Source organism: Abramis brama (genome assembly GCF_963993115.1).
Source record: "Abramis brama genome assembly, chromosome: 2".
Lineage (NCBI taxonomy): Eukaryota > Metazoa > Chordata > Actinopteri > Cypriniformes > Leuciscidae > Abramis > Abramis brama.
The window spans coordinates 51368751-51385489 of record NC_139964.1 but is presented as its reverse complement, the minus strand read 5'-3'; the positions used below and the strand labels follow the sequence as shown (position 1 = coordinate 51385489).

Below are 16739 nucleotides of genomic sequence, written 5' to 3'. Positions count from 1 at the left end.
ATTGAAATCTGTCAATGAGCGCCAGTTTGGTCTACTACACACTGAAGCACGTGTGCCACTCGTGGTGTTTTCAGCGTCTCACTGTATGAGGAGACGAACTAGTCTGTGAACTTCATTGCAGAGCTGCTATGAAAGTCACATCACGAGCATTTCACTTGATAAAACCATAGACAGTAAAAGAAATGGACACAGCGACCCATTGATTGGATTCAACGGAGAAAAGTGAAGTCAATTAGAACTCGCGTGGTTATGACGCAATCGTTAGCCTATTTTTACAAAAACTGCTTCTACGGGGCCATAACGTAAGATACAAGGTAATGGAGCCTTTTAAACATTTTCGTGTTTCTTTAGAAATAAATAATGGACAAATGGAGTCTTTAAACGCCTCAGATGTAAAGTTATTCGCTGTCAAAGTGACGCCAAAATGAATGGGAGTCAATGGAATGCTAACAGCAGGTGATGGTCTGCTAATCAATGGCGGCGCCCGGGAAAGCTTCAGTGTTTTCTGAAACATTGACCCCCTGGATAAAACCAGATACGTAACGGCTCTGGATAAAACTAGCGTCATACATTCGTCATATCAAATACACACAGAAAAGGTGTTTACGACAACCCGTCAAATTAAAAGTTCTGTATAACTTGGAGAAATTATAACAGAAAAATATTACTATTGCGCAGTAGATTATACTTTAAGTAGGCATAATAATAATAATAATAATAATAATAATAATAATAATAATAATAATAATACAGTTTATTAAAACACACACAAAACTCAAATGTCTTCATTACAACACGCCAAAATAAAAGTCCGGTCTAACTTGAAGAGATTATGAAAGAAATTACACAGTAAAATAATAATAATAAAATCTATTTAAACATTATTTTAAATGAATATCACACAAGTTTTCATACATGTTTGAATTTAAAAAATAATAATAATACCAAAATATACTTGTAATATTAATAATACTACTACTAATAATAATCAACTAATAATACTTGCCAAAAATAATAATAAAAGGAATTCGAATTTTTATTTGATTACATTAAGATTAACTAAATTGTTAGTTTTATAAATTGATTTGATTACCACAATTTTTCAAGTAAATTTGTCCTTGCAATGTTTTTTTTGTTTTTTTTGTAACTTGAAACTTGTACAATTAGGATAAGAAAAGTGTGAGCCGGGAAATAAGGTTAAAAAAACACAAATTGCGCTAAAAAGCTCTTCAGGTTGCTCCAGGCAGCTAAGATTAATGTGCAGTCTCTCTTGTGGGGAGTTATTGGGTTATCCCAACATATTGGGATCATAGTGTAACGACTGAGACAAATCAGACACATAATTATTTGTTACATTTAACAAATAAGTGTTAAAGCCCACTCTTAGTAATGAAACATCCCCCCGAAAAGAGACATGAGAGCAGAAAAGGCCTCAGTCACCAGGGCGACCATCAGATAAGATGGTTTTATTGCTGTGGTCATGTGGTAAAACAGAGGCCAATAGAAAGACACATAGCCCTTAAAACAGACTTTCCTGCATTAATTTATAGACGAACTGATCTATAAATGAACATGCATCCCAGGACATTGTGTGTTGGATATTATTATGTCTTGTAAAGTGTATCTTGCATTTGCATTTATTTCATGCATGCTTTATGAGAGAAATACTAGTTAATGTAACCCCACCTATATCATGTCTCCTATCTAATTAATACTCATTTAACGACTCACACTTTAGTGTGAATCACCTCCTCATAGAATGCAGTGTATGTTTTTTTAAATTAATCTGAGTATAAAGGGACACACACTTGAGACAGAGTCATAAAACCTCCCTACAGAGAAATTTTCCCGCTTGGAAATTCCACATTTCTTATTGGTCAAGCCAACCCTTGGCCCTTCTCCGTATCTTCGGGTCGCATGTCCTGCATGGCAAGTAGCTTCATAGCTTCAAGGAAGCTGATGTTTCTTTTCATAGCTAAATTAATATTTTCCATAGTTTCATTCCCTGTTCCATTTCTGGTTTCATTCTGTCACTTACCATTTTACCCATGTATGTATGAGTGTGTGTATGTATGTTTAGATTAGTTGTGTTTGTGATTTAGTTAATAAAACTTGTGTACAATACATAGTTCTGATTCTTTGCTTGCAACAAAGTCAATTTAACGATTTCTGATCTTGTGACACGCTCTAAGCGCTGTACATGCTAAGAAAGAATAATTTTTCTGTGGCCATGAAAAATACCCTTTTCTTAGAATCAATGATTAATCAAAAGTGATGAATTGATTGTAATATTAATTTAGCTACATCAAGTTAATCCGATGAACTGATCCAAATATGCATAATTAATCATAACAAGTTATAATTTATTATTAATATTTCCCCTTTGAGCTAATTTGTTACAATAGCCATCAGCCATCACAGGAATAATGTATGGATTCAAGCGTAACTGGTGCAAATTACAGACTGCTGCATGTGCATGCTTGTGTTCTGTATGTACTTTAAAAGGAAAGGTATGACATACAAATACAATATATACCAAAGTAGGTGTAAACATGGTTTTATTTAATCTTCCTGTGAATGATTTAGTCCATGGGTTTGTCTGGTCTAATCAAAGTTTTTTTTATATATATATACTGGTCATGGTAAGTAGGCATTGATGTTTTGTTTACTAGGGTTACATTCCTACAGTGCATAGCTTCAACATCAGCAGAAATAATGAATCTGTTGTAGCCAATATTAGGAATCATTATGAAATGATTCACACTGAAGACAACGATCTGACCATATCTGAAAGCGAGGACTCACTTAGGACTCGAAGCGCCTTCAAAGCTCTCAGAAGACACCATAAAGCAGGTAATATATTGTAGGAAACTCAGAAGTGAAGACCAGGAGTGTTGTATCTTCAGCAGGATTCTTTATTGAGAATGTGCTGTTGGTCGCTACAATCATCAAGTCTAACTGTAGTTTTATGCACATTTTAGGTAGTCCTTATGAAGATAAAGCACTCAGGCCACAACCTTAAACAAAGTATGCAAAGGATGTAAACAGACCAGACTTTGGAGTTTTGGAGACTGTGTTTCCTGCGAAGACCGAACATTAAATCTAACATCCTGCAATAAAACTCACTAATCTGGAGAGTAGATCTCAAAGAAAGAGCATAAGACACACACAAACTTCCCTCCTTGCTTATCTATTCATCCCCCTCTACCTACTCCCTCTCTTTTCCCCTGACTCAAGTCTCTGAAAGTTCATCAACAATATCTACTGTATATACCACCTTTCATATAACTTATGAATTTGTTGTTTTTTCCCTTTCATGCTTGCTATCATTTTAAATGCAAACCAACACCTGCCATTGTACACTAGGTGGCGGTCATGTTCCAAAGGGGTGAGCGGCCATTAAACACGAAGAAGAAGAAGAACCCAATCAGCGACTCTTCTCAGTTTGAATGCGAGCGGTTTATTATCATGGTGATTGGTACTGTTCATTGTTTCTGTAATCGAAGACTTTTTATTTTTTAATTATAAAGTTAAGTAGTCTCGAGAAGGTATCTGCATGTCGATAACACATCAAGGTAAATTCAGTTGTCAAAATTACGCTTTTCATTTTTAAAATATGCGCATTGGTTTCCTGTAAGTTATACTGGTTTGTCCGTGTAACGTTATTCAGTCGGTTTTGTGTTACTTTTACAGTTTTAGTGTTTTCGAGAATCGAGAACAGTGACCGTTTTCATGTTTATTGTCTAACGTTACTTGTTTTGGTTGTTAGTGTTTTATATTTTTAAATATTAGTATACAAACTATGTTAGGAGATTTTTGGAATAATAAGCAGATTGATATGCATTTTTCTAGGAAATGTACAATACAAATAAATCTAAAACATCTCTTGTAGTCAGTCAAATAATGCTACTTAAATTTTTATTGACATTAAGAGATGTTAAATCATCTCCATCTGTAAAGATTATTGTCTAGTAACATCAAAATTACAATAAAATACAAGATGCAAATACAGATTTTTTTTTAGAGGTTGTGGACTGGTAAACTTAAACATTATTAATGAAGTGTTACAAATGAAACACTTTGTAGTCTTCACAAGAATACGTTCATTAGCATAGCAAAGGGGTTTCATTTAAAACCATGACCTTGCCGTTGCTATCATTTGCTCTACCGTTGAGTTACAGGTTCAAAAAAGAGTTATGTTACTTCTACATTCTTATAATACTAATATTTGAATTCTACACTGTAGTAAAGATCCAAGATGAATGCAAGAGGAAAAAATGGGCCGGTGTTTATCAAGACATACAGTAAACGAATGCGAAAGGTGGAGCCTTGGTTTTCCCCTGACCTGAAGAAAGCAGCTTTCTCTTTTTCAAGCACTCCTTCATCAGATCAGTCCATACCAGAGGCCACACAGCCCAAGAAACGGTAAAACATGCTCACCCACTTATTCAGTTTCATTGCCATTTTATAGTACAAAACTGTGGTTTGACTTTTTTTAATAGTCAGGCTGTTATTATCCATGCCAGTTTATCATTCCTTTCTCTGTTCTAAGGAAAAGAAGAGAAACGGCCTCTCGCCCTGCTAAGAGCAAAGGCATGACTGCCATAAAGGAGAACATGAGTGATGAGGAAAACTATGCACCAACCTCACCATTCAGGTCAGGAGTCAGGACTGTGACAAACTGCCACACCAGAACACATATTTTACTCGCGTTGCGCGGAACGAATTAAATGTCCTCACAGAGAATGTTATTTGACTGCAGAGTTTTGTCAACTTCCAATGATGTTTAATGAATCAGGCTAACATTAAAGAACTGCAAAATTCCATTATTTATTTATTTGTACCTTTTTTGAAACCTAGTTAATGTTCCTTGAATTTTACCCCTAATCTTATTTGACTTATTTTGAAGATTCTAAAACCCATTAAAAATGGACTGAACAGTAATCTTTTCCTTCACTGTTCTGTATGGCTGTGTTTCTGCAGAAAGAAGACAAATGCAAAACCAGTAAGGACTACAGCTGTGAGAAAGACTCGAACAAAAAACAAGGCTAAGATATATAAACAATTAATACTCAGCAACAGCAGTGAAAATGATGATGAGTCCTTTACGATGAAGAAAGTCCATGCAAAAACGTCTGCTGGTGAATGTGCTGGGTAAGTTTTATTATACATTTAGTAAAAAATTTTGTAACTGTTGCTTGAGTCCGTATGAGTGAATTGTTTTTTATCTCTGTAGTTCCAAGAAAGTGTTAGACCCTCCCCATTTGGGCAGGTTTGTCACACGTCGCAAAAGACCAGCACCACCCATCCAAACTAAGCAAATTGTAAGTAACAGTATTTATTGTTGTTTTTTGTGTGTGTAACATGAGAAAATGTTGATGGATTGTCATTGTCAAAATCAGTGTTCTTACTTCTCCCCTTCTTCTCTTCTCACCTAGTCTGTTGTTCTTCACCGCACGCTAAATTCCTCAGATGATTTCCTCCCTTTGCTCTCCCAAAAGAAGCGCAAGAAGCCGTTCTACATGGAACACCATGACTCAAATAACCATGCTGCTAACAAGAACCGCAAACGCACACAGAACCGTGCGGCTCTGGTTGAGGTCTCTTTCAATGATAGCGATGACCAGCAGCTTCCAAGTAAACGTCCCCTGCTGTCCAGCACCCCATCACTGGTCTGCAGAAAGCTCCAAAACTTACCAGAGCCCTCCATCAGTGAGATCTCCTCCCTCAGCTTTGATGAACTTCACCAACCTACTCAAAACGACAACAGCGCTCCTAGCTTGAAGAATGTTAAAGAGTGTGACCACACCCCACGAGAGAAGACAAGTCAGCAGCTCCCAAACCCAGACATCTCTTCTGGAGAGAGAGCGGAGGGTGAAGAGGATGCAGTTGTGGAAGAGAGAGCTGGGTATGGAAAGAGGGATCAGAGAAAAGAAGGATCTGAAGCAGAGGTCATGTCTGCACAGGCAAGCAGAGGTTTTGGATGCGTGTTAACACCGTCACACCTAGAATCCTTATCAGAGGACCTAAAGGAGAGGTGAGTAATGGCTGCTAATTTACAGAGGGAGAAAAGAAAAACCTATTGGTGTTTTATGAATGTTTTTAGAGAGATCAAATGTTTTCATTACTAGTCAAAAGTTTTGAAACAATTTGAGTTTGTTTCTCAGCAATTGGTTACGTAACATTAAAGGAGAACTCCGGTCAATTTTAACATTGAGCTCTTTTTTTTGTAAATTTGGAGTGCTGTCAATACAGAGAACAATGACAAAAATCGGTGTTGCCTACACCGTGTTATCCTCTTTTTAAAATTTGCACCCTGTTGACTTCAATGGGGCAAGTTTTAAACCTGCTTTTAGCCTCTTAACATCCTTGATGTGTCATTACAAGTGCACAGGTCATGTGAGTGATTCCTTCAGAGTGAACACGGGTGAATCTGACTGCAGTATTACATCTCTATGAATAAAAATGATGTTATTTCAGCCAGCGCACATACCTGTATTTACATCCTGTTTTCGGTTGAAGTCCATAGTAATCGTTTGACGAGTTCACGCGCATAGGTTTAGTTACCTATGATCACGCGCGTGAACTCGTCAAACGATTACTATGGACTTCAACCGAAAACAGGATGTAAATACAGGTATGTGCGCTGGCTGAAATAACATCATTTTTATTCATATCTTTCACATCTACTGCAGTCAGATTCACCGCATTCACTCTGAAGGAATCACTCACATTGGCTGTGCACTTGTAATGACACATCAAGGATGTTAAGAGGCTAAAAGCAGGTTTAAAACTTGCCCCATTGAAGTCAACAGGGTGCAAATTTTAAAAAGAGGATAACACGGTGTAGGCAACACCGATTTTTGTCGTTGTTCTCTGTATTGACAGCACTCCAAATTTACAAAAAAATGTTCAATGTTAAAATTGACCGGAGTTCTCCTTTAAGCTGTCCCTAGTAGTAGTAATAATAACCTAATAATAAAGAATGAGTTGGTGTGTTCAAACCTTCGACTGCTAGTGTATGTAAAAATTGGCCCGTTTTTATTCGAATAAAAAGTTCCAATTCATTTCTGTCTGTTTATGTTGATATAGATGTCGCACAATGGATGTAGCCTTAGCGCTCAAAAGAATAGATGTCTCAGACCAGCTGTCGGCGCAAAGCTGCAGCAGGAAACAGGAAGAGAAGATTGCCTCAAACTGTTTGGAGTCCTCCGTGGCAACTAGACAAAACAGCCAAAACTATGTAACTGCATCATCCAGCTGCTCTTCACTATCCAAACTGTCCCTCTATATCTCCTCCTCTAAGTCTCTTAACACTTCTTCTTCAGCTGAAGCAATTTGCTCAAATCTGTCCCTTATTGACCGTCTTAAAGCTGAATGTCTGTTATCTTCCCTCACTGTCTGCATTCCCCGTCTTGACTCGGTTGCGGATCCTTTTGTCCACCAGAGGGCAAAAAAAGCTCCCTGCACTGACTCGCCATACATACTCCCCATCATTCGCAGGGAAATTGCCACCTCTCCACCTTTTAAGGGGACAGGGAATGATATCCCAAACAGTCCAATAAATCACAGGACTCCCAGTAATGCTGAAGCGGTTGTTCGACGCTTGTCCGCATCATTCCAACCACCTCCAGTCTCTCCACCTGCCTCTGCATCTCGTAGCAAAACACGACCGCCTGCTGTGCCTAAAGAACGCACAGGTGCTGGTACTGGGACCGGTCGTAAAGTTTGTGTGAGTGGACTGAACGTCAGCCGCTGGTCAAAGAGGGGTACAGGAGAGTTCAATGAAAAACGGAGGAAAAAGGAAGGACGAACAAAGGCTGTGTCAGGAGACTACAGTTCTGGGGGCAGCATGTTATCTACTGGAGCAGACACTTATGCAGCGGTCAGTTATCATGGTCAAGAATACATTCATGCGCTTATTATTTTGCTATAATATTTACTTTTACAATATTAATTTTCTCACATTTTTTGAGAAGTAATTTAAACAGTTTATTTACGTATCATTGTCTTTCACTGGAATGTAGTTCACAGCAATCCACTTTACAATTGAGTTATTTTTTCATTTACCCAATATGTTCTTGCGTCCCATCTGTAATTCAATTTGGAATTGCTCATTTAAAATATTTATTACAAAATGTATGCATGATCAAGAGGAATGTATTTTTGGTATTCATTTTTTATTCATTCATAATGATTTAGTCATTTCATAAATATATTAATCACACTAAATTAACATTTTAAGCCTACAGACCCATATTCATTTTGTAACCGTATTTTTATGCATTTTTTTGTCAACTTAATTAATCTTATATGTCTCTATCTTATTTTATGAATATTTATATGGGCATTATTATTATTATAATACAATAATCAAAATTTATTTATCCCAGACCAACATCTGACTACCCAGAAAAATGCTCTACCTCTTTGAGATTCAGTGTTTTTATTAGTATGTAGAATATAAAGTCACCCCTACACCACGGGGTGTGTGTTTACGGCCTCCTTTGGAAATCTTCAGTTTGTATTTAGTAAATGAAATCTAAAGGTATTTTGACTTTCAATTCTGCAGGGTGTTATTTTTCAGGGGGAAGGAAACTGCCATTGTTTTGCAGAAACAATTAATTGTAACCAAAAGTTTCAGCTCCTTGTAGAGGTGGGCGGTATATCGTTTAGACGATAATATCCAAATTGTTGTCTGGACGATATACAAAATTGGGATATCGAATATTTCATAATTTGTACAATCCGACCCCCCAAACATGAAAAGAGCTGAAAGAAGTTAAAGAGAAAACAAATAACGCACACTATAACCTTCTAAACAATTATATGTAGCGATTTTTAATACTGTAGGGCAGTACTATTCCCGGAAGCAACCTCCGAGTGGCCCAGTCCATGGTCCCGTGTCGTCAAAAACGCACATTCATAAGTAAATTCGAAATAGTGCGCGCAGAAGCACATGCGCAAAACCGTTTTGTAAAATGATTTAAGAATTAGCAATCAGAGGAGGACGCGCTGAAAACTGTAATGCTGTTCTCTTCCTTCATAACTCGTACTGAGAAGGTTTGAGCTGCAGAGGAATTTGTGACAGTGTCACCTGTTCAATTACATCAAAGTTTCGTAATTAGTAAGTCCGTGCTTTTTCTCTTTTTGTTCTTATGTGCTGAAGGGCCGCTGTGCCTTGGTGAAACGGTGTTTGTACGTGAAGAGCTCTTTTCCAAAACGCCATAAACCTAAAAAGCTGCCTTAAAGAACCAGCAAAAGTAATGATTATGAATATGTAAAATATTGCAATAAGATATTTGAATTGTTTATTAATTTCTGTGTCGGCTGCAAAGATGAAGTCGACGATAGGCTAGTGAACGCACCGGAGAAATGCACATTTATTATAGTTTTATTTTGTTTTGGATGGTTTTGTGTAGAATCAGCTTTCTGTAAATATATTTAACATTTTTTAGGCCTGTGAGGCGAGTAGGCTACGGTTCGGTTCATGATGATATAATCTCCAGTTCAAGCACCTTTGTTGTGCTAGCCTATATATACTTTTTATGTATGAAATCCAGGAAATTGGTTAATGAAAAAATTATTAAAATTAAGATACAATTAATACAAAACGAAATTCGTTTTAAAGAAAGGCTTTGTGCTTTCTGTTTTGAGGTCTCTGTGAAAGTTTGAAAGTCTTTTAGTGCCACTTTCAGAGCGCTCGCGTCCATAATGGAGAACTGTCACGTGTTTTTTCCTCATAAATGCAAACACGAAAAATAAAAGACAAAAGACTTTTAAAAAGACAAACCATCAATTTTTGGGAAAAATAATGGATTTATAGCGTTTTGGGGAAAAATGGATGGATTTATAGCGTTTTGAAAATAATTTTTTTTACTTTGAATTTATCATCAACAATATTGTTGCTTAATTTAATAATCACTGTTGCAAGAGGTGCCTAGTTCCGTTTTTTTATTTATTTTTTTGTAAGTGGAAAAAGTAGGGGCTACCTCAGATTCTGTTTAGTTAGCTCCTTTATTGTTTTGTTTTTTCTATAGCCTACAATAATAGGTCAAATGCAGCAAGTCAAAATACCAACTGGACCTTCTTTGCCAGTTTGCACAAGTTTCTTTGAAGGATGGCAAAAATATCTTCTGAATATCGATATCGAGATATTGGAAAAAAATATCGAGATATTCATTTTGGTCAATATCTCCCACCCCTAGCTCCTTGTCTTTTTTTTCTGTGCGTTCATGCAGGAAACAACATGTGGCTGGCTGCAGGGCACCAGTGGGATTGGTCTGGCTGTGACGCCTATCAGAATGTCGCAAATGAATCTCTCCTCCATCCTGGCCAACTTCACTCCTGACACACTCACGACACACTCCTGGGGACGACTAAAGGCAGCACTGTCCCTACATAAGAAGAAAACTGGTATGTGTTTACAGCAGACCAGATAAAGCCAGTAGACACAAACAAAAGGTCTTTGATTCATATTCCAAAGTGCCCAAAATTTGCATAATTGAGAATGGTACATGATGGTTGACTTTTAGTGGCAAATTTGTTCTGTTACCTCTCCCTTAAAAAAACTTGAAAGCATGTAAAATGGCCTTAAGTTCTTGTCACCTTTCCTAAAATGTTATGTATAAATGTGTGTACTGCAGCATTTCCGACCCCACGGCGCTTGGTACAGTCTCATCTGAAGTCCCCAGGCTCTGGTTTTCCAGCTGACTCCACCAGTCTAGATCTGTTTGCTTCCCCTCTCTTCACACCATCCAGAGTCACACCTTTACGCATGCTCCGGTCCACCATGAACTCCCCCATGGTAAAGACACTCCTTAACTCTAATGAACAGTTAGGCTATGTAAATAAAAGTCTTCTTTAATTCAAGAAACTGTATCCCTAATAAATATACAGTTTGCGTGGTTTATTCATATCAGAAATGCTGAAATAATTCGATTTCTTTTAGTTTTGTATTTGTCTCAAAAGAGAATTGTGTTTGGTTCATAATGCATAGTTTTCCACTGTGGAAGCTTGTTTCCACCATGGAATAAAAAAAGAATTACAAGATATAATCTTGCAATTCTAAGAAAAAGTCAGATTTGTGAGACAAAAAGTCAGTCACCTTTTAAAAAATTTTTTTATTCTGTGGCAGAAAAAACTTCCATACTCAACCTCTTTTGAACCATTTTTTTTTATTATTTGTTTAATTTTTCTGTCTACAATGTATATACATTTACACACACAGAATGGATTTTGTTAATGTAATTGCGTGCTTGTGTATGTTAAAGGATTAGTTCACTTCAAAATGAAAATTGTCATTTACTCACCCTCAAGTTGTTTCAAACCTGTATGAATTTCTTTCTTCTGTTGAACGCAAAATAAGATATTTTGAAGAATGTCAGTAACCAAACAGTTGATGGGCCCCATTGACCTCCATAGTATTTTTTTTCCTATGGAAGTCAATGGGGTCCATCAACTGTCTGGTTACTGACATTCTTCAAAATATCTTCTTTTGCGTTCAGCAGAAGTGTTACAAGTATAATAGAATAATGTACGGTCTACAATATAATATAATATAATTGTTAATGTTTTTTGTTACTTTCTCAGATAATTTATGTCTCTTTATTCCAGTTATTTCTCTATTACAGCTAATCTCTATAATGTCTCTTTCCTCCCATTTTTTTTTACTCTGCCTTTGTGTTCCAGACTTCATATGATGAGGATATCAGCGATGCAGAAAAAGTGTATCAGGAATGTCAGCAGAGCGGCCCAATTTCCTTTAGTGACTGTATCCCTCCAGCTCGCATGAAGCACTGTAACAAAATTGGCGAAGGGACATTTGGAGAGGTCTTCTCAACTATAAACGATTCCAATGAGACCGTCGCTCTCAAAGTATGTGCTCAATTTATCCATATACAATTTCATTGTAGAAGCATACTATTTACTCACTGTCTTGCACATCACAGGGTGACTTAATGCAAACATAATATTTAAAATACATTTTGAACTTATATGTATATCTATATATGTAAATAGATGTTTAGTCACTGATTTGTACGCAGAATTATTTCTTAAACATACAAAAATGACTGTTTAAATGTAATTTATATAGATCATCCCAGTAGAAGGCAGTCAGCAGGTCAACGGTGAACACCAGAAAACATTTTGTGAAATCCTCCATGAAATCATCATTTCCAAGTAGGATCTCTGGCATATCTCAACAAATATGTTATACATTTGAGTGAATGGTGTGTAAATATTCAACACATCTTCAATGTTCCTACAGAGAGCTGAGCAGCCTTAACCTAAAGGAGATTAACAAGACAGATGGTTTCATTGGGCTCAACAAGTATGCTTCTAATTTTTTATTTTTTTTTTAAAGTGTAAAATGAGGTGATTGGAAGTTTGCATGTTATATTTCTAATGCACACATAAAAAAGATTTTTTGTTTTGTTTAAAGAAATAGTTTTTCTATAATTTTGCCTTTTTGGGTGAACGATTTGTTTACTTTTTAGTTTACATTGTGTCCGTGGACGTTATCCTGAAGCTCTGCTCAAAGCCTGGGACAAGTTTGACCGTCAGAAGGGATCAGAGAATGATAGACCTGGTAAGCTAAATGTGTAAAGAATTTATGTCTTTAAATAGTTTATTTAATGACCATTCATGTATTGCTTCTCTTGGCACAGATTTCTTTGATGACGAGCAGCTGTTTTTAATCCTGGAGTTTGAGTTTGGAGGGAGTGATCTAGAGAACATTAATGGAAAGGTACTCATGCACAGGTTTCCATATTTATACAGGTTTGTCTATTCCAGGTATACTATAAAGCCTGAAGTCCACTGAACACCTTTGGGGTGAATTCAGGCCCCTTCACTTTAATGACTGACCTCGCTGATGCTTTTGTCATTGTATGGTTTAACATGAATTGATTTGAGTTATTTCACCAAAAAATTTACATTGTTACTCGTATAACAAATGAAGATATTTTTAATGAAACCACTGAAAGTCCATTCCACTAAATGTTCAAAAAGGATAATAAAAGTGAATAGAATAATTTAAACCAAATCTTTTGAAGAGACACAATAACTTTTGATCAATGCACATACGCAGAGCATATCAAATATGGTAAACTGAATCTTAACCTTATTTGCTTAAGGCACAAGAACAAACCTCATTGGATCTTGCATAAACTCAAATGTGCTTGAGTGAGGCATGAAAACAAACCTCATTGGTTCTCGCACATCAGTAAAGCATAGTTGAGCTTCCTTTTACCATATTTGATGTGTAAAGTCTTCATGTCTCTTCAGAGGACTTGCATTAAACCGTTTGTTTAATTTGGATTTAGTTTACAATATCTTTATGAACTTTGTGTTCAAAAAAAGTTTTGGTGGACTAGCATAAATCTCAGGTTTCATTTAAAAAAAAAATCTTAATTTGTGTTTTGAATAACAACAAAAATCTTACGGTTTGGAATGGCACAAGGATGAGTGAACGATAACAATTTTAATTTTTGGGTGAACTATCCCTTTAAGAATTCCTGTAATATCTAAACCTGTTAATTAGAAGTGATTCTCCATATACTTTAAGCTATATTGTATCATTATGACAACTTAAGAGTTTGTGTGTGTGTACCATTGTAGCTAACTTCCATGGCCCAGGCCAAGAGTGTTCTTCATCAAGTCACCGCAGCTTTGGCTGTAGCTGAGCAAGCCCTGTGCTTTGAACACAGGTAACAAGTTTGAAGCTGAAATTTAAATGTAGATGCATACACATTTCTGTATATGCTGTCAGTGTAAGCTGATGTTAGTGGTGTGTGTGCTGATGTTTCAGAGATCTTCACTGGGGGAACATCCTGGTGAAGAATGTTAAGCACAAGCACAATGAGTTCATTCTGAACGGAACAGCGCATTCCATAGAGACTCGAGGGGTTCATGTCAATATTATTGACTACTCACTCTCACGCCTGGAGATCGGTAAGTCCAATGCAGAACTTTCTCTAACTCCTTTTGGCACAAATATTTTTCAGTCTCATAAATGTAGTTTTTAAGGTGATAGTTGCAAATCCCATGTTTATTAACTATTATCCAACGTTCAATTAATTTAGCATGTATCCCCCCCCCTAGCCTTACTCTTAAAATGGTGACTTCAGAGGCCTTCCTTGATCTTCTCAACTGCAACTCATCTAACAATTAAAATCATACATTATTTTGAGATTCAATGAACAGTTTGAATCTTAAATGAGTCTTTAACTTTTTTTTATTTTATTTTTATAAATGTTGTTGATTTGCATTTGTAAAGCTAAACCATCCTAACCATTCCAAGAAAAATGATCAAAATAAACTTACATTTCCCATAAATTAACTACAAATCAATATTTGGTCCCAAACTAGCTAGCCAATAGTAAAGGACAAATTCAACAATTTCATAACCAGCTTTGTACTGTTACAATGTTGGTACTGGTAGTATATTTAAATGAACAATATGTACTTTTTCCTCATGTTACCTGCATGCCGGACTTTTGCAGACAAATAAACAACGTCTTGGAGACTAACATGGAGAGAGAGTACACATTTGTAGGATTATCCGTGAACGTACTACGGTCATTGTAACAAAGCTGGTTGAAAATGTATGATTGTATCCTTTAAGAGAAAGTTTAATTTAGTCAAAATTAGCAACTTTTACTCTTGGTACAAGAGTTGAACATGTAGTAAAACTGATACACATGAATTGCAGACCTGCCAACCTGTACGCATTTTGCGTAGTGGATACGCATTTTGACTTCAAAGTACGCTGATACGATTTGTTGCTCTAAACTACGCAAAAACCTGGTGACGCCTCTGCACGCGCAGTTCTCAAATCAAGCAACAGCAAAAGAAGAAGAGTTCGACCAATCATAGCGCTGGATTCATTCCCCAAATAGCAAGCGGAGATGATTGACAGATGCGTAAGGCCTATTATTAAAAAGAGACTGAAAATCGACACCAATAAAGAATCCCGCTCGATCCGCCTTCACTCCCGCGGCCCGCCGTCTGACTGATTTCATAAGCGAGGACAGTCCAGTAGCCTAGTCACACTGTACATCTGACTCCTGAAGGTAAACGGCTCGATGTGGAAAGTTGAAATATTGTACTGAGTTAACCTAATCTTATGGATTCGATGATCACACGGATCGCATGGATTATTTTAAAATACTCCGTTCTTCATGGTCACTCAGAAAAGAGGAAGACATCATTCAGCCATGCAAATAATAAAATTAATAAAATAAATCTTAATAAACTTGAAATCGCTATGGCTTAGTGATTATGAAAGTGATGTGATTTGTGGATTACGGATAAGCGCGAGTCTGGAGAAACAGGCGTTCATTAATTAATTCTCAGTGCTAAGAAACGTAGCCTTCACGTGTTACGTTATTGTGTTAATAATAACTAAAGTACCTAATTATGTTCCATATTTATTTTGTATGAAAACTAGAGCGCGTTAGTTATGGATTAAAAAGTACCGTTATCAGTGCTGCGCGAGCTCTCTCTCACAAACACGGACGCGCGCACAAAGAGAGAGAGATAATTGTAAAATTAAATTTGACGGGCTAAGTTTAAATTGTGTTCTTGTTTGTTTTTGTTTTGTTTTTCTGTCAAAATGGCAGAAAGCATTTTGTATTATCCATCCTTGTTTTTAAAATTCGTTAAATGACGGACGTTTTACTGTTAGCACAGCCCTCATATGTCGGATTTGTCTAACTAACTTACCGGTATATTTGATATTATTTTTAGAATAAGTGATTCGTTATGCTATTATTGGACTCCTGTCTAATCATTGTCAACAGTTTTCTATAAATATGTTTGTATTGGGTAGGCCTAACATTTATTCAGCTAATGCGTGTCCTGTTTAAAATGCGCAATGTTCAAAAGCAGAGACAGCACGTCACAAATAGAAGCCCTTTTCCCTATTTAGTATCATATTTGGATATTGGAATAATAAATTAAGTAGCCTATCTTAATTGTACACAATGTTCCAAGTTTTTATTTTATTTTATTTTTTTACAGCTTTATAGGGGTTTCTTAATTTTAGACGAGTTGACCAGCAGACGTTATGCAATGCAATACAATCAATATAATGTCGTCGTCGTCCACCTGCCCCACTCGACCCCCCCCCCCCCCCCGTACCCCGTCGGTACGCAAAAAATTATTTCAAGGTTGGCAGGTATGGAATTGGAAAATGTTCTAAATGCTTAAACACTTTTCTCTCTCTCAGATGGACTGACGGTGTCATGCGATATCTCTTCTGATGAAGAGTTGTTTATGGGACAGGGAGATTACCAGTTTGAAGTCTACCGCCTAATGAAGAAAGAAAACAAGTGTGTGCTTCAGCCTCAGACAGAAAGATATTTAAAATTCTTTCTTCCTAAATGAAGGGTTGATGATTCTCATTGTTCTTTTTTCATTCTCTGTTTCTCAGTAACTGCTGGTCCATGTATAATCCCCATTCCAATGTGTTGTGGCTGCACTATCTGGCCGATAAGCTTTTGAGTATGAACTACAAGAACAAAGCCAAGTCCAACCAGCAGAGGACACTGAAGAGCACCCTCAAATCTCTCCAGTCGGAGATCCTGAATTATCCATCAGCTACAGAAGCTCTTATGAACTGCACATTCTTTCAGTGAAACTTTTTGTTTTAATTAACACAATATATAGACCTGTATATTTAGATTTACCAGTCCAGGGCAAGTAAAATGTTCTATAAAAAGGATATTAAAAAA

General features: G+C 36.6%; 1 protein-coding gene across 1 annotated transcript; it reads left to right on the top strand.

Annotated features, from left to right (window-relative positions):
• Window positions 1–3433: 3433 nt before the first annotated feature.
• Window positions 3434–16659, top strand: haspin (histone H3 associated protein kinase). Its single transcript, XM_084096057.1, has 18 exons — window positions 3434–3575; window positions 4247–4425; window positions 4553–4657; window positions 4984–5154; window positions 5237–5324; window positions 5439–6037; window positions 7093–7885; window positions 10242–10416; window positions 10647–10807; window positions 11692–11877; window positions 12098–12183; window positions 12272–12334; window positions 12501–12592; window positions 12672–12751; window positions 13624–13712; window positions 13814–13956; window positions 16235–16337; window positions 16439–16659. The coding sequence occupies exons 2-18, from the start codon at window positions 4259–4261 to the stop codon at window positions 16641–16643; spliced, it is 3306 nt and encodes a 1101-aa protein (XP_083952183.1). The 5' UTR covers window positions 3434–3575; window positions 4247–4258; the 3' UTR covers window positions 16644–16659.
• The last annotated feature ends 80 nt before the right edge of the window (window positions 16660–16739 follow it).

Bases quoted from the DNA above. Each gene is read 5' to 3' on its own strand.
- haspin (XM_084096057.1), top strand. From the start codon at position 4,259: ATGAATGCAAGAGGAAAAAATGGGCCGGTGTTTATCAAGACATACAGT. The intron at 10,808-11,691 runs GTAAAGACACTC...TTTGTGTTCCAG, and splicing joins CCACCATGAACTCCCCCATG to ACTTCATATGATGAGGATAT. The intron at 12,752-13,623 runs GTACTCATGCAC...GTACCATTGTAG, and splicing joins TAGAGAACATTAATGGAAAG to CTAACTTCCATGGCCCAGGC.